This window comes from Ziziphus jujuba, chromosome 11 (assembly GCF_031755915.1).
Source record: "Ziziphus jujuba cultivar Dongzao chromosome 11, ASM3175591v1".
Classification (NCBI taxonomy): domain Eukaryota; kingdom Viridiplantae; phylum Streptophyta; class Magnoliopsida; order Rosales; family Rhamnaceae; genus Ziziphus; species Ziziphus jujuba.
In genome coordinates this window covers 18,413,419-18,426,872 of record NC_083389.1, presented here as the reverse complement: position 1 = coordinate 18,426,872, position 13,454 = coordinate 18,413,419, and the positions used below count along the sequence as shown (strand labels likewise).

Genomic DNA, 13,454 nt, shown 5'->3' with positions numbered 1-13,454 from the left:
CTGCTGGATTTTCCATTGGAAAATCCGGTAGGATTTCTTTGGAATCAGGGCTTGTCTAGGATTACAGTGAGAAATTTTGGACGGGTCCGGACACCATTACGTGGTAGTCACTAGTTTATATTTTGAAAAGACAGAAAAATATACAAAATTCCAATATTTTATGTTATACAATAGTTCAGGTAATTAGGTTAGTGATAAAGTAACTGGAAATTTCTTTATTTTTCTTAGAAAAAAAGGAAAAAAATTGTAATTTGAGTAGTTGTAGCAAATATGATTTTGTGTTCACAACAAATAAGTTATAAAGAAAAAAAAAAAAAACCCTAAACATATTCATTGAGTTAAAAGAATATAATATTATTTTGATTTTGTTAAGAGTTTTAATAAACCAAAATAAATTTTAAAAAAAAAATTGTATTTGAATCCAAAGAAGTAGCAGCTCAATTTACTTATAATTACAACAAACAAATAGCAATTAAATAAATATATTTTTATTTTAATTCCATAGTTTTTTATGCTATTAAATAATTGTATCAATTAATTATATAATTATTGATAAGAATATATTAAAAAACTATTATAATACTAAGGATTTATATATAAGTATTATAATTATATCTGTATATAAGTGAGAGCTAAGGCCAAAAATAGATATAGGTAAGTACAAAATAGAATTAAAAGTACGAAAATAAATGGGAAAAAATAATAATAAAATCGATGACACCCAGTTTGGCGTTGAGAGAAAGGGAGAGGGTGGGCATATCCTCAATTGAGAGAAAGGGAGAGGGTTGGCATATCCTCGATTATAATAGGCTAAAATGGTAAAAAGGTGAAACCAAAAAGCATTAAAAAAATTTAAAAAAGTTTGAGGAGGGGCACCTGGGCGCCATGTAGATCCGCCGATTTATCTAAAGCAGCTTTCTAATTGTGTTGATTTTTTATTTGTTATTTTCTTGACATTCAAAATGACAGACCAATGGAGAATTTATTTATAGCACATAAGGAATCAATGTATTCTTGATTAGAGAACACGCAAATGTGAATGACTATTTTCAAACAAAGCAACTTGGAGAATCACCTTCAATTAAACAATAACAACTAACATAAAGGCTCAGTTAAAATAATTAATTAATGGACCACACTTGACTGGATTTCTATGGCTACATAAAAACACCAAATCAAAAGCTTGGTGCATGCCGAGTTGCCGAACAGGACTTCGCCCCTTGTAAGACTTTGGAGCTTTCCATGCTGACTTTCTAACGCATTATAATTCTATATGTATGAATGTATTATGTATGCATATATATATATATATATATATAAATGACAGAGAACGGGAATAGAGTTAATGCCACATCCTGAACTCTCAAATAATATATCTTCCTACCTTAAATTGCAATCTATTAACCATGAGTAGATTATCCCGTAAAATTGAAATCGCAGTGAAATCGTTTCTGGTGGTTTACTTACTAAGAAGCGTTGTTGTATCCAATTCAGAGTCTGGAGTTGGAAGTCATGAAACCAGATGCATTGATGAAGAAAGGAGAGCTCTCCTCAAGTTCAAGGACAATCTTGAATCCTATAACAATGACACTCTTTCTTCTTGGAGCTATGAAGAAGAAAAGAAGGATTGTTGCAGTTGGGATGGAATTAGTTGTGACAGCATAAGTGGACATGTCATCATGCTAGATCTTTCACATCTTCAACTTTCCACCAGAGGTAAGTCACTGAACCCTCCATTGATTGAGTTGCGTTATTTGAATTATTTGGACCTCAGTGGCATCAACCTGAGCGGGAACAACATCTCAAGTTTGATTGGAAACAATATGGTTTCCCTTCAACACCTGGATCTTTCTTCAACTCAATTAGAAGGCTCCATTCCTGAAACTTTTGGGAACAATATGACTTCCCTTTCGTACCTTGATCTTAGTTTCAGTTACTTAACAGGTCCCATTCCAAATTCTCTAGGGAACATGTCTCTCCTTGCACACCTCAATCTTCGCTATAATGGGTTCACAGGTTCGATTCCTGAATCTTTTGCCAACCTAGAGACCCTTACATACCTCGATCTTAGCGGGAACATGTTAAATGGTTCCATCCAAATTATTTTTGAGAACATGACTGGTACACTTACATTTCTTGCCCTTGGATATAGCGGGTTAGAGGGTCACATTCCAAAGAGTTTTGGGGAAAAGATGTCTGCCCTTGCAGTCCTTGACCTGAGCTATAATCATTTACGAGGTTCCATTCCAGAATCTTTTGGTAACATGGTCAAGTTAACATATCTTTCCCTGGAGCAGAATCTGTTAGAAGGTCACATTCCTGAAGCTTTAGGGAATATGTCTATCCTTGAACACCTTGATCTGTCCGATAATACACTTGAAGGTGAAATTCCGAAATCCATTTGGGACATATGCACTTTGCGTGAATTGTACATGCCTTCAAACATTCTTAGTGGTGACCTCCCTGACCTTAGTCTAACATCATCCAGCTGCACAAATCACTCTCTGCAGATGTTGGATTTACGTGACAACAGAATCGTGGGGTTATTTCCTTATCTTTCATTGTTTTCCTCTTTGAAGTCCTTGGATCTTTCCTCAAATCTAATAGGTGGAAGTGTACATCCAAGTATTGGTCAATTATCACAGCTGGAGAAATTGGATATTTCAAATAACGTTTTAGAAGGTGTCATTTCTGAAGCTCACTTTTTGAAACTCTCCAAACTAAGGCACTTGAATTTATCTTCAAACAAATTATTGATTTTCAATGTAAGTTCTGCTTGGGTTCCTCCTTTCAGATTGGAAATCATATCCCTTAGTTCTTGTAAGTTGGGCCCTAAATTCCCAAATTGGCTTCAAACACAAGTCAATTATTCAGTGCTTGAGATTTCCAACACGGGAATTTCAGATTCGATTCCCATCTGGTTTTGGAACACATCTACTGAATTTCAAACTATGAATGCTTCTAACAACCAAATCAGTGGAAGAATTGCAAATCTTTCAGTTTTGAAGTGGGGAAATTTCCCTGAAGTAGATTTCAGTTCCAATCAATTAGAAGGTGCAATTCCAATGTTTCTTTTCAATGTGACAACACTGTACCTTTCCAGGAACAAATTCTCGAACCTCAATTGTCTATGTGACGTTAAGGTTCGAGCAAGTTTGGTACTTTTAGATATCTCATTTAATCAATTATCAGGGACACTTCCCAATTGTTGGTCAAGTTTAGATAGTTTGGCAGTTCTCAACTTGGCACACAATTATAATCTATCAGGGAAACTTCCAACCTCCATTGGCTCATTGTTGTCCATTCAGGCATTACATCTTGGCAATAATAATTTTACAGGTGGACTACCTTCATCCTGGAAAAACTGCTCAAGCTTGGTAGCTTTTGATGTGGCCGAGAATAACTTAAGAGGAACAATTCCAAGTTGGATAGGGGAAAGTCTAACAGAGCTTGCTATACTTGTCCTAAGATCCAATCACTTCAGTGGAAGTATACCCTTAAATATATGTCATCTACAATCTCTTCAATTGTTGGACTTGTCTGTGAACCACATCTCAGGAAGTCTTCCCATGTGTATTGGTAATTTTACTGAAATGAGTAAAGTTGGAGGTATGCATGCAACCATTTCTTATACCATCTCTATCCCTGTTCCTGCAACTAGTGCAACAATTTTTATAATGAGAGATGACAAAATAGAATTTGTTTGGAAAGGAATACTGTCTGAATTTGGAAGAACTTTGGGGCTTGTAAAGAGCATTGATCTATCATGCAACATGCTGAATGGTGATATTCCAAGCAAAATCACTCTGCTCGTTGGGTTAGTTTCTTTAAATTTATCAAGAAACAATCTAAGTGGACACATTCCAGCCAGGATTGGTAACATGAGGTCGTTAGATTTTCTCGATTTGTCAAATAACCATTTGTTGGGTCGAATTCCTCAAGGCCTTTCCCTGATTGATGGCATGGGTGTGCTAAACTTGTCAAACAACAACTTATTTGGTAAAATTCCAACAAGCAGTACCAGTAAACTTCAAAGCTTTGATGCAAGTGCATACATGGGGAATCCTGGACTTTGCGGAGATCCACTGTCTAACAAGTGTCCTGGAGAAGAACTAACTACTCCTCCTAGATTTATTGAAGAAGCTGGCAATGGAGAAGACACAGACAAGTTTATAAGCCACGGATTTTATGCGAGTATGGGGATTGGATATGCTGTTGGATTTTGGGGAGTTTTGGGCACATTGATCTTCAACAAGTCATGGAGGTTTTCATATTTGAACTTCTTAAATGATTTTGCAAATTGGATTCATGTTTTTGCAGCAGTGCGCAAGGCAAAGTTCCTCAGGACACTACGAGGTTTATAGGGTAAAATACCTCTCTCTTTTCTCTTATTTGTTTTTTATTAAGTACTCATATGCATGATATACTTGCAATCATGCATATATCGTAACATATTTCCTTTAATTTGTCATGGCAAATGAATGAACACATCTACCACGCATGTGAACTCTCACTTTGTTTTCAAGTTTTAAAGTTTATATGAATGATATATCTTAATTTACTGCCTTGACCATGAGACTTTAAAAGTTTTTTTCTTTTTTTGGGTGAAAAAATTGAGAAATCAGATATTAGTAATGTTGTTTATAAATTACTGCTATAGACTATTATATAATTTCGATGTTACATACAACGCATACTGGTAAGCTGATGGTGATATCATTTCTCAGGTTATTATTTGCCGGTGGAAACAAGGCATTTGCCAACTGTAGCTTCTTTTTTATGTGCTTTCTATCTGGGCATGCATATGTGGCAAGGCTTTGCACTAGTGCAGCCTGTCATTTGATTCTTTAAATTTACTATCTTCTGCATATTTGGTCTGCTTGCAATCACCATTTTCTCGGAGACAGGATCAGAAAGAATACTATTCAACTAACCACAAGATGCAGAACCGGACGAAGTTCATGAAGAAAAAATGGAATGATTTTGCACAAAGAATATTATTCTCTGCTATACTTATGTTTTTGTGTGGTTCAAAATGTAATTTCCTTTTGTACTTTTGAGGCAATGCATTTAAAGTATTGTAAAATATTCAAGTGCACTATTGACTTCAAAATATTTGGTGGAGATTTTTACAAAAATGTCAGTATGTGTATCTAAAGCAGCATTCCAATTTTGTTGATTTAGTGAAGGTGGTGGGAAATATTAACTAATTAGCTTTGCAAGCGATATTCAATATGACAGACCAATAAGGAATTTTTTTATAACACATGAAAAGTAAAATGTTCTTAACGAGAGAATTGATGGTTTGAATTGACTCTAAAGTCACCATTCCATTTCTCTTTTTTCTTTTAAATTGCAATACCATTTAAATATATAAAAGATATCTAGAGAATACACAATTTTTAATAACTATTTTCAAATGAATAACTTGGAGTTTCACTTTCAATTACATATAATAACACGGAATGTATAAGCAAGTTAAATAATTAATTAATCGACCACATTTTACAAGATTTTTTTTTTTTTTTTTACATGACATATTTTACTAGATTTATTATCGACCCTCTCTCACTTAGCTCCTGTAAGATGATTGAACACGCTAGTTAATAAACATGATAGTATAAAATACTAGTACTGCATATTACATATAAAAACATTAGAAATGTATAGATTTATCACAATACCATTTTTATAATTTTTACTGAGTTATTACAACATACCAAACCCATATAAACCATTTAATTTATTTAAATTAATTTATAAAAATTACATCTTTTACTAAAATACATTACAATATATATATATATATATATTTTTTTTTTTCCATTAAAATAAATTTTTATAATACTCAACCAAACAATTATACAAAAATGTATATGGAAACATATTGGTGAAATTCACATAAATGATAATTTGCTTTTTATTTGAATAACACAATATTATGCAATAATTCATATGCATTTTAGGTAATTAACCCAAAAATAAATTTAATAAAATGTACCACTCACCTAAAAGTACGAGTCACTCCATATCCTCCATGGGATTTGTCCCTCGGTTTTCATGGATGCTTAAAATACCAATAAAAATATAATACTCATTAAGACAATATTTATATCGGGTATTTCACATACAATTTACGTAGGGATTTAGCACAAACCTTAACCAAAACTAGCAACCTAAATATTATATCAAAATAAAGCTTAGGGTACAAGGACTGTAAATCGAGTCTTACCTATCAGAGATCTAGCCAACGATGGTTAGAATCTCCCAGGAAAGATCCGACTTAATGTTTCTAGATCTCACAAACTAGCTTGTACTGAGCCAAATAGACCTTGGATTTGAGTTCGGGAAGGTTGAAATAGGTGGAAAAGGATGGTGGGTAGGCTGGGAACTTGCCAAAGTTGAGAAAATTGACTATTAGCTGTTGTTGCCAGAAAAACTCTCTGGTGCTTGCATGTCAGCTATTCATCAGCAGTAAAAATTTAGGGGAGGGTTGATTTTTAAGTAGGCAAGGTGATGGTGGTGACGATGAAGCAAAATGGTGGCTGGGGAGAGAGAAAACGACTTACAAAGCCAATGGCCGCTGCCACCAAAAAGGGGCCTAATCTCGGTGCATCGCTGGTGATCTTGCCTAGATTTTTGGTCAACCAATAGAGTTCAAGGCGATCTTCATGGTGGGGCAGTGCATGTGGCTGAATTGCTGCTAGAGATGAGGTAACTCGAGGGTGGCCGAAAACTCTCTCTCTCTCTCTCTCTCTCTCTCTCTCTCTCTCTCTCTCTCTCTCTCTCTCTCCCTCCTAGGTGGCCCAATTAAAAGTTACCCGTGGTGCCATTGTGCACACACAGGATTAGCAGGGGTGCAACATGTGGCACATGTCAGTGAGGGTCAAATCTTCCACATTTTACACATGTGCAAAAAATATACTTGGTAAAGCTAGTCTTGGAAAAATAATTAAAACTCTATAGATCCGTAACTTTTCAACCATAAATACAAATTAAGCGTGCTACTAGTTTACGGATTTATATCAATGGGCATTATATAATAGTACACCAATCAAAATCCATACAAATTAAAAGTCAACCTTGGGCTCACTCAATCATTTTGGACTGTACCTTTTCTGATAATAATTTTTTAATCTCAGTTTCGATTTTAGCATGCTATTAGTTTATGAACTCAGGTTGATGCGTTCTTCACCATGGTGCTTCGATCAAAGCAAAATTCCTTTCGCAGGAAAAAATAACTATAGAACCCACTTGGTTAAACCTGATCAACTCCAATCAAACTTGGTCAAAATACAAAATTTCTGATACACCTTGGTATGGATGTTACAAGTACTTTAGAAAGTTATACTAATTATTCATTTGAATTGGTAAATGCAGTCAACGATTCATAAACTACTATAGAATAGAAAAAGGAAAAAGAAAAGAAAAGAAAAAAAAAAAAGACTTGCAAATATATATGAAAAAAGGAGATGTACCCTAGAAATCTTGAACTTTTTGTCGGTCAACAAGAGCACATTTATAATACATCACAAGGTCATACAAAAGAATTAAAAATAAAATTAATGTTTGTTAACCAAAATTACTGAAGCATGATTAAGAATGGCCACTTATATATATATATATATATATATATATGTATATTTTTGCAATAAAGAATGCCTTATTTCAGCTTACATCAAATCTACTAGATACATATATATAGTCCTTACTTATAATAAATGGTCTCTGCACAAGCAAAACTAAGTCTCTGTTGCTGGGAAATTGATTATTTGGTGCAGAGACATCTACATGTTTATGGACCTCGTCATTGTGTAGTTGCTGGGAAATTGCTGATTTGGTATTTTCAACCTATAACTTTTAAGGCCACGCCATTGCTTTTTGCCCGGGGCCGCGTTGTGTGAGGGACTGGAATACGTTTCCTGCCCCATAGTTGCCTCGTTTACATTTATATAATAAAAAAATATTGTTAGTTTTAGCTTTTTTTAATTTATATATATATATATATATATACATATGAGTTTCTAAAAGGGAGAGAACAATATTAACAAGTTTTAAATTTATTATTTTTAAAAAATTAAAATTTTTAAAAATTATAATTAAAAAAATTGATAGAAGAAACGAGATAGAAAATGAGGATCCTGCCTTGTCCTAACACCCAATGAACGGAAAATGGGATGGAGATTCCCTATGGGGCTGGGCAATTTTAGCCCCAGCATGCCCTGTTGTCATCCTTACATCTAACAAGTGGAATTTTTTAATAGGTCATAATACAATTTTAATATAAAAGACAGAGGAGTGGGTGAGTCAAACCACGACTTTAAAGGTAAATGCAACGGATATATCATTATACCAACTTGATTTGTCTAAAAGTGAGATTAATAATTATATTTTTTAAGATACTTTTGAAAACGATAAATGGGAGCAGATGAAAGATTTGAGTTTTAAAACAAAGCTTTGAACGCGTGATTAAAGGGATGCGTGTTTGTGCCTTTTGTTTTTTGTAAAGTAAAGGTTTCGTGTGCGACCATCTATTAAAGAGATGATATAAAAAAATGACATATAAAAATGAAACAAATATAAGTAAAAGTTGGTGTAATGTGCAGTCAGTTTTATTCTTTTTTGTTTTATTTGGGGGTAAAATAAAGGTTGAGTGTGTGACAATTAAAGATATGGGTTAAATGACATAAAATGAAAACAGCTGTGTTCACCAAAAAAGGACATAAATAAAAATAAGTATAATTTGTGCTCAGCTTGGGTACATAAGGTAAAGCCTCCCGCCGATCGGCAGGTTCGAAGTCTAAGAAACCTCCAATAAACCCAAAATCCCTTTAAATATGAATTGGTTTGGTTTGGATCGGATGGATTAATTATAAAATTATGTATTTTGCACTCCTACATCTGAAATCAACTTTGAAATAAAAATAAAATTAATTTGATATATATATTGTCTCCTTTAATACTGTGATTTTTTGGTCCAAGCAAATAATATATATATATATTTATATTATAGTTCAAAAGTAATTTTATTGAAAACTTTTAATTAATATATTATTGTTATGAGTTTTCATTTTTTCATGTGCAGTTCTAATAGTCATAAATCAATGTGTTTTTTCTTAATGAGCCTATTTGTTAATGCTATTTGGTATTTACACTCAAACCAACCATCTGCATGTAGGTTTCCTATTTTTAGCTACCTCACTCTCTCTCTGCGGCTTTCATTCCTTTGATCGCTCTCGCTCTTTCTGGTGAGTTGTGCTGGCTATGGAGGCAAAGCTTAGATGATCTGCTGCCACCGTCCACTTTTGCTGGCAATTCAGAGTCATTGGATTAATGACAAAAAGGGATCAAAGAGGGAAGATGGAAAGAGATCAGAGAGGGAAAAGGAGAAAGAACACATGATAGAAAGGGATCTTGAATTAGAAAGAACAATTTTGGAAGAAAAAATTACAAAATACAATTAGACAATTTATTTAATAAGAGATATAAGTGAAAAAAAATTGACTTTTTTCATTAAGATGAAAATATTTTAAACTTATTATTAAATGGAAAAAATAATAAAAAAAGTTAAACATCTTAACACATAGACTAAGTCAGATTAAGATATACGTCCTAGAAAACAAACACCTCTTAATCAAATGAGAATATATTTGTATACAGAAACTATATTGACCTAACAAACCCTGTTAAAATGATGGTCACACCACCATCAAGACTTTTAGATTTTAACCATATATTAAAATAACATTATTTTAAAGTAGTCTTAATTAACAACAAAATAATTTCCATTATAAACCGGAGAATGTCTTCCTAAGCAATATCACTTATTACAAGAAAGGATGAGAACTAGATCATCTTTGCTTCAAATTGCTGCGCATTCGTTGGTGCTTGCTTACTTATTAGGAGGTGTTGGTGGATACATTTCAAGTGCTGGAGTTGGAGGTATCAAAACCAAGTGCATAGATGAAGAGAGAAAAGCACTCCTCAATTTTAAGGACAAACTTGAAGACAAAAATGACACTTTATTATTATTATTATTTTTCTCCTGGAGCAATGAGGAAGACAAAAACAATTGCTGCCTCTGGGATGGAATTCATTGCGACAACAAAACTGGTCATGTGCTCATGCTTGATCTTGTTGGAGAATAAGCAAATAAAAATTGTAGAATAATAATAAACAAATTTTCAGAACCTGTTTATCTGTTGATGTTGGTTGGCTTGTTCGAGGCCTATGTGATACCACAGTGTCCTTAAGATGATTTTCACCTTACCGATGCAGATGGTTCTGTGATGATCGTCTCTCAGGATATAACGAATTCCTCAGACCTTGGACACGGCACCACCAAAGTCTTTCTTTTCGAACTTCGAGTACCTTCACTTTACCACAGACACAGTACCCAAAACGTTTTTCTCACAATTTTTCTCTGTTTCCAAAGAAATGCTCAGGAATTTATGTTCTTCCAAAATGCAATATATATATATATATATATTTTTTAATCAAAACCCATTCTACCTGATTTCTTTCTAAACCAAAAGTTTTGTGTTTTCAACTTTTTTAGCTGTCAAAGCCCATTAAAACACACATTAAAGCCCATTAATAACAAATCATTCAAATCTATTTAATACAAAAATGTTACAATCCCTCACATGAATGATTTGATGACTAAGGTTAATGCAAGACTTTGATGGTAAAGCTCTACGGTTGGAACTTGCATAGGATAGGTAGATGTTACTCTTTGAACATTCCCTTGTGAGACTATATTTACTTTATTAACTAATGCTAGATGTGGTATCTTTGAACCATTTTGTCGTTCGTGTAAATGACAATATAGTTCAAACATAATTCCTTCCTAGTACACTTTAGTTCTCACTGTTGTGTTCATTTTGGCCTTAAACACCTTCTTGGTTCTTTGAGAGTTTCTAGAGAATTGCACCCTTAACAATTCTCCTTTGAAGCAGTCACTCTTCTCTCTCATATAGGTAATTCATATTTCCAATATAATCAGCATGACTATGCATAGATTACCAAATGCATTTATATTAGAATCATTAAAAGCATACTTTATGCTTAACCTTCATCTATCACTGTTTCACCATAGGAATAGACAGAGGATTAACCCCCTACAGTGATCCATACCAGTCTTTATAATTGCGTTCTCCCATTGAACCTAGATCTTGGGATCTCTGGTTAACTAGGTTGAGTTTCCATCGTATCAACTTTCTTGCCGGGTTTCCATCCCATTCCCCTCAATGACTTCTCAACTAATTCTCTATTTAACGTTTTGGTTAACGGATCTACAATGTTATCTTTCGACTTTACATAGTCTATCGAGATAACTCCAGTTGAGATTAACTGTCTAATGGAATTGTATCTAATGAATGTGTCTAGACTTTCCATTATACATAATATTCTATGCCTTGCCAATCATAGATTGACTATCATAATGAAACTTATTACTTGCACAGGTTTAGGCCACCTTGGAATGTCCTCTAAAAATTGGTGTAGTCATTCAACTTTTTTACCACATTTATCTAATACAGTGAACTTAGATTCCATCGTGGATTGAGCTATAACAGTTTGTTTTGAGGACTTCCAAGTTACTGCTAGAAATGCTAATGTGAACACATAGCCACTCATAAACTTTGAATTCTTGATATTTGATATTCAATTTGCATCACTGTATCCTTCTAATACAGCAGGATATCTTGTATAGTGCAATCTATAATCACGAGTATATCGTAAGCACCTTAATACTCCAACGATTCCTTTCCAATGATCATCATTTGGATTACTTATGTATGTATTCAGTCTACTTATAGCATAGGCTATGTCTGGTCTTGTACAACTCATCAGGTACCTTACACTTCTAATCACCCTTGCATATTCCACTTGATAACACTTTCCCCTTTATTCTTGGATAAGTGCAAACTCATATCTATGGGTGTCTGGCTATACAAGTATCATCTTTACTAAATTTAGTTAGTATTTTATCCACATAATGTGTTTGACTAAAAATAATCGCATTCGAAGTCTTAGTGATTTTCATTTCTAAAATCAATTACAAGCCCGATATCTTTCATGTCAAATTTAGATTTTAACATGGCTTTCATAGTTCAGACCATATTGTCATCACTACTTATAATGAGTATGTCATCTACATACAAACAAAGAATGACGTATCCATTCGATATATCTTTTATACAGACACATTTGTCACACTTATTTATCTAAATCCATTATATAGCATGGCACTATCAAATTTTTGATGCCACTGCTTAGGAGTTTGTTTCAGTCCATACAACGATTTCACCAATTTACAGACTTTATTTTTTTTTCTTGGAGTGAAGAAACCCTGAGATTGTTCCATGTAGATCTCTTCATCAAAACCTCCATTAAGAAAGGTTATTTTAACATCCATTTGATGTACTTCAAGCTATCGTAATGCAACGATATCCAGTACCATCCTTGATACAAACCTAGGTCAACTCGTGCCTAAACCTGTATTATATTAGCCCGGATCAAAAAATTAAAGTTCAAGTTCTTATGGTCACCCCAACCCCTAATCAACTTGTGACTAGAAATCTTGGTATATGATGAAGATGCCACAATAGATGATGGATGTCCTATTGATAAGTCAAACTAAAACATTCACTCTCTAATGGTGTTTTAGGTACTTAAAGAGAACAAAGAAAATTCTTTCTCATAAATAATTTTCTGAATAATATGTATGCTAATTTCTCATTGAAAATAAGCTTTTAAATAGGCTTTGAATGAACAAAATAAAACCCTAAAAGGATTAGGAAATTTCAACCAACATAGAATCAAAATAGGAAATTGCCTAATTTCACACCCTTTACTAATCTAATTTGTATTAATTAATTCCTTAATTTTGAAAAAGGAATTAATTAATTTGCAATAAAAATAATAAAATTCTAACTTTCCTAAAGTACTTTGTGTAGAAAATAAATAAATAAAACCAAAATAAAATATAGTTTCCTAAAACAAAAAGTCGAACTCAAATTAGAAAGGTAGTTGACTAGTTTGATAACTAAGCTATCTTTGACCAATTTTCAGCTTGTAAAGGCTCCAAATCAGCTCTAATATAACATCTAGGATACCAAATAGGATTAATATTGATTCCCATACATTGTCCCCTCGATTGGAATAAGTCAAACTTTCTTGATCAACAAAAGAAGTCAAAGTTAACACCTAAAGTGAGCATTTTCGGCAAAATTGAAGACTTATGTGCAAAAGAAGCTTTTGATCAGCTCAGCCTTGACATGATTCCATGGTCTCTTGGTGATATCAATTGAGTTCATAAATTTTGAATCCATTCCTTACTACCCGGAGTCCACAGATGCACCAAAACAGCTACCTCGGTCCATCTTAGCCTTCACCACTTGGATGCGTAAAATGGGCTTTGGTTCTATGAGTATTAGCTTGCCTTCTTAAGA

At 33.5% G+C, this 13,454-nt stretch overlaps 1 protein-coding gene across 1 annotated transcript; it reads left to right on the top strand.

Moving 5' to 3' along the window:
• Positions 1 to 1,360: 1,360 nt before the first annotated feature.
• LOC125419550 (receptor-like protein EIX2) lies at positions 1,361 to 5,117 on the top strand. Its single transcript, XM_016044793.4, has 2 exons — positions 1,361 to 4,365; positions 4,728 to 5,117. The coding sequence occupies exon 1, from the start codon at positions 1,407 to 1,409 to the stop codon at positions 4,362 to 4,364; it is 2,958 nt and encodes a 985-aa protein (XP_015900279.4). The 5' UTR covers positions 1,361 to 1,406; the 3' UTR covers position 4,365; positions 4,728 to 5,117.
• Positions 5,118 to 13,454: the final 8,337 nt, after the last annotated feature.

Bases quoted from the DNA above. Each gene is read 5' to 3' on its own strand.
- LOC125419550 (XM_016044793.4), top strand. From the start codon at position 1,407: ATGAGTAGATTATCCCGTAAAATTGAAATCGCAGTGAAATCGTTTCTG.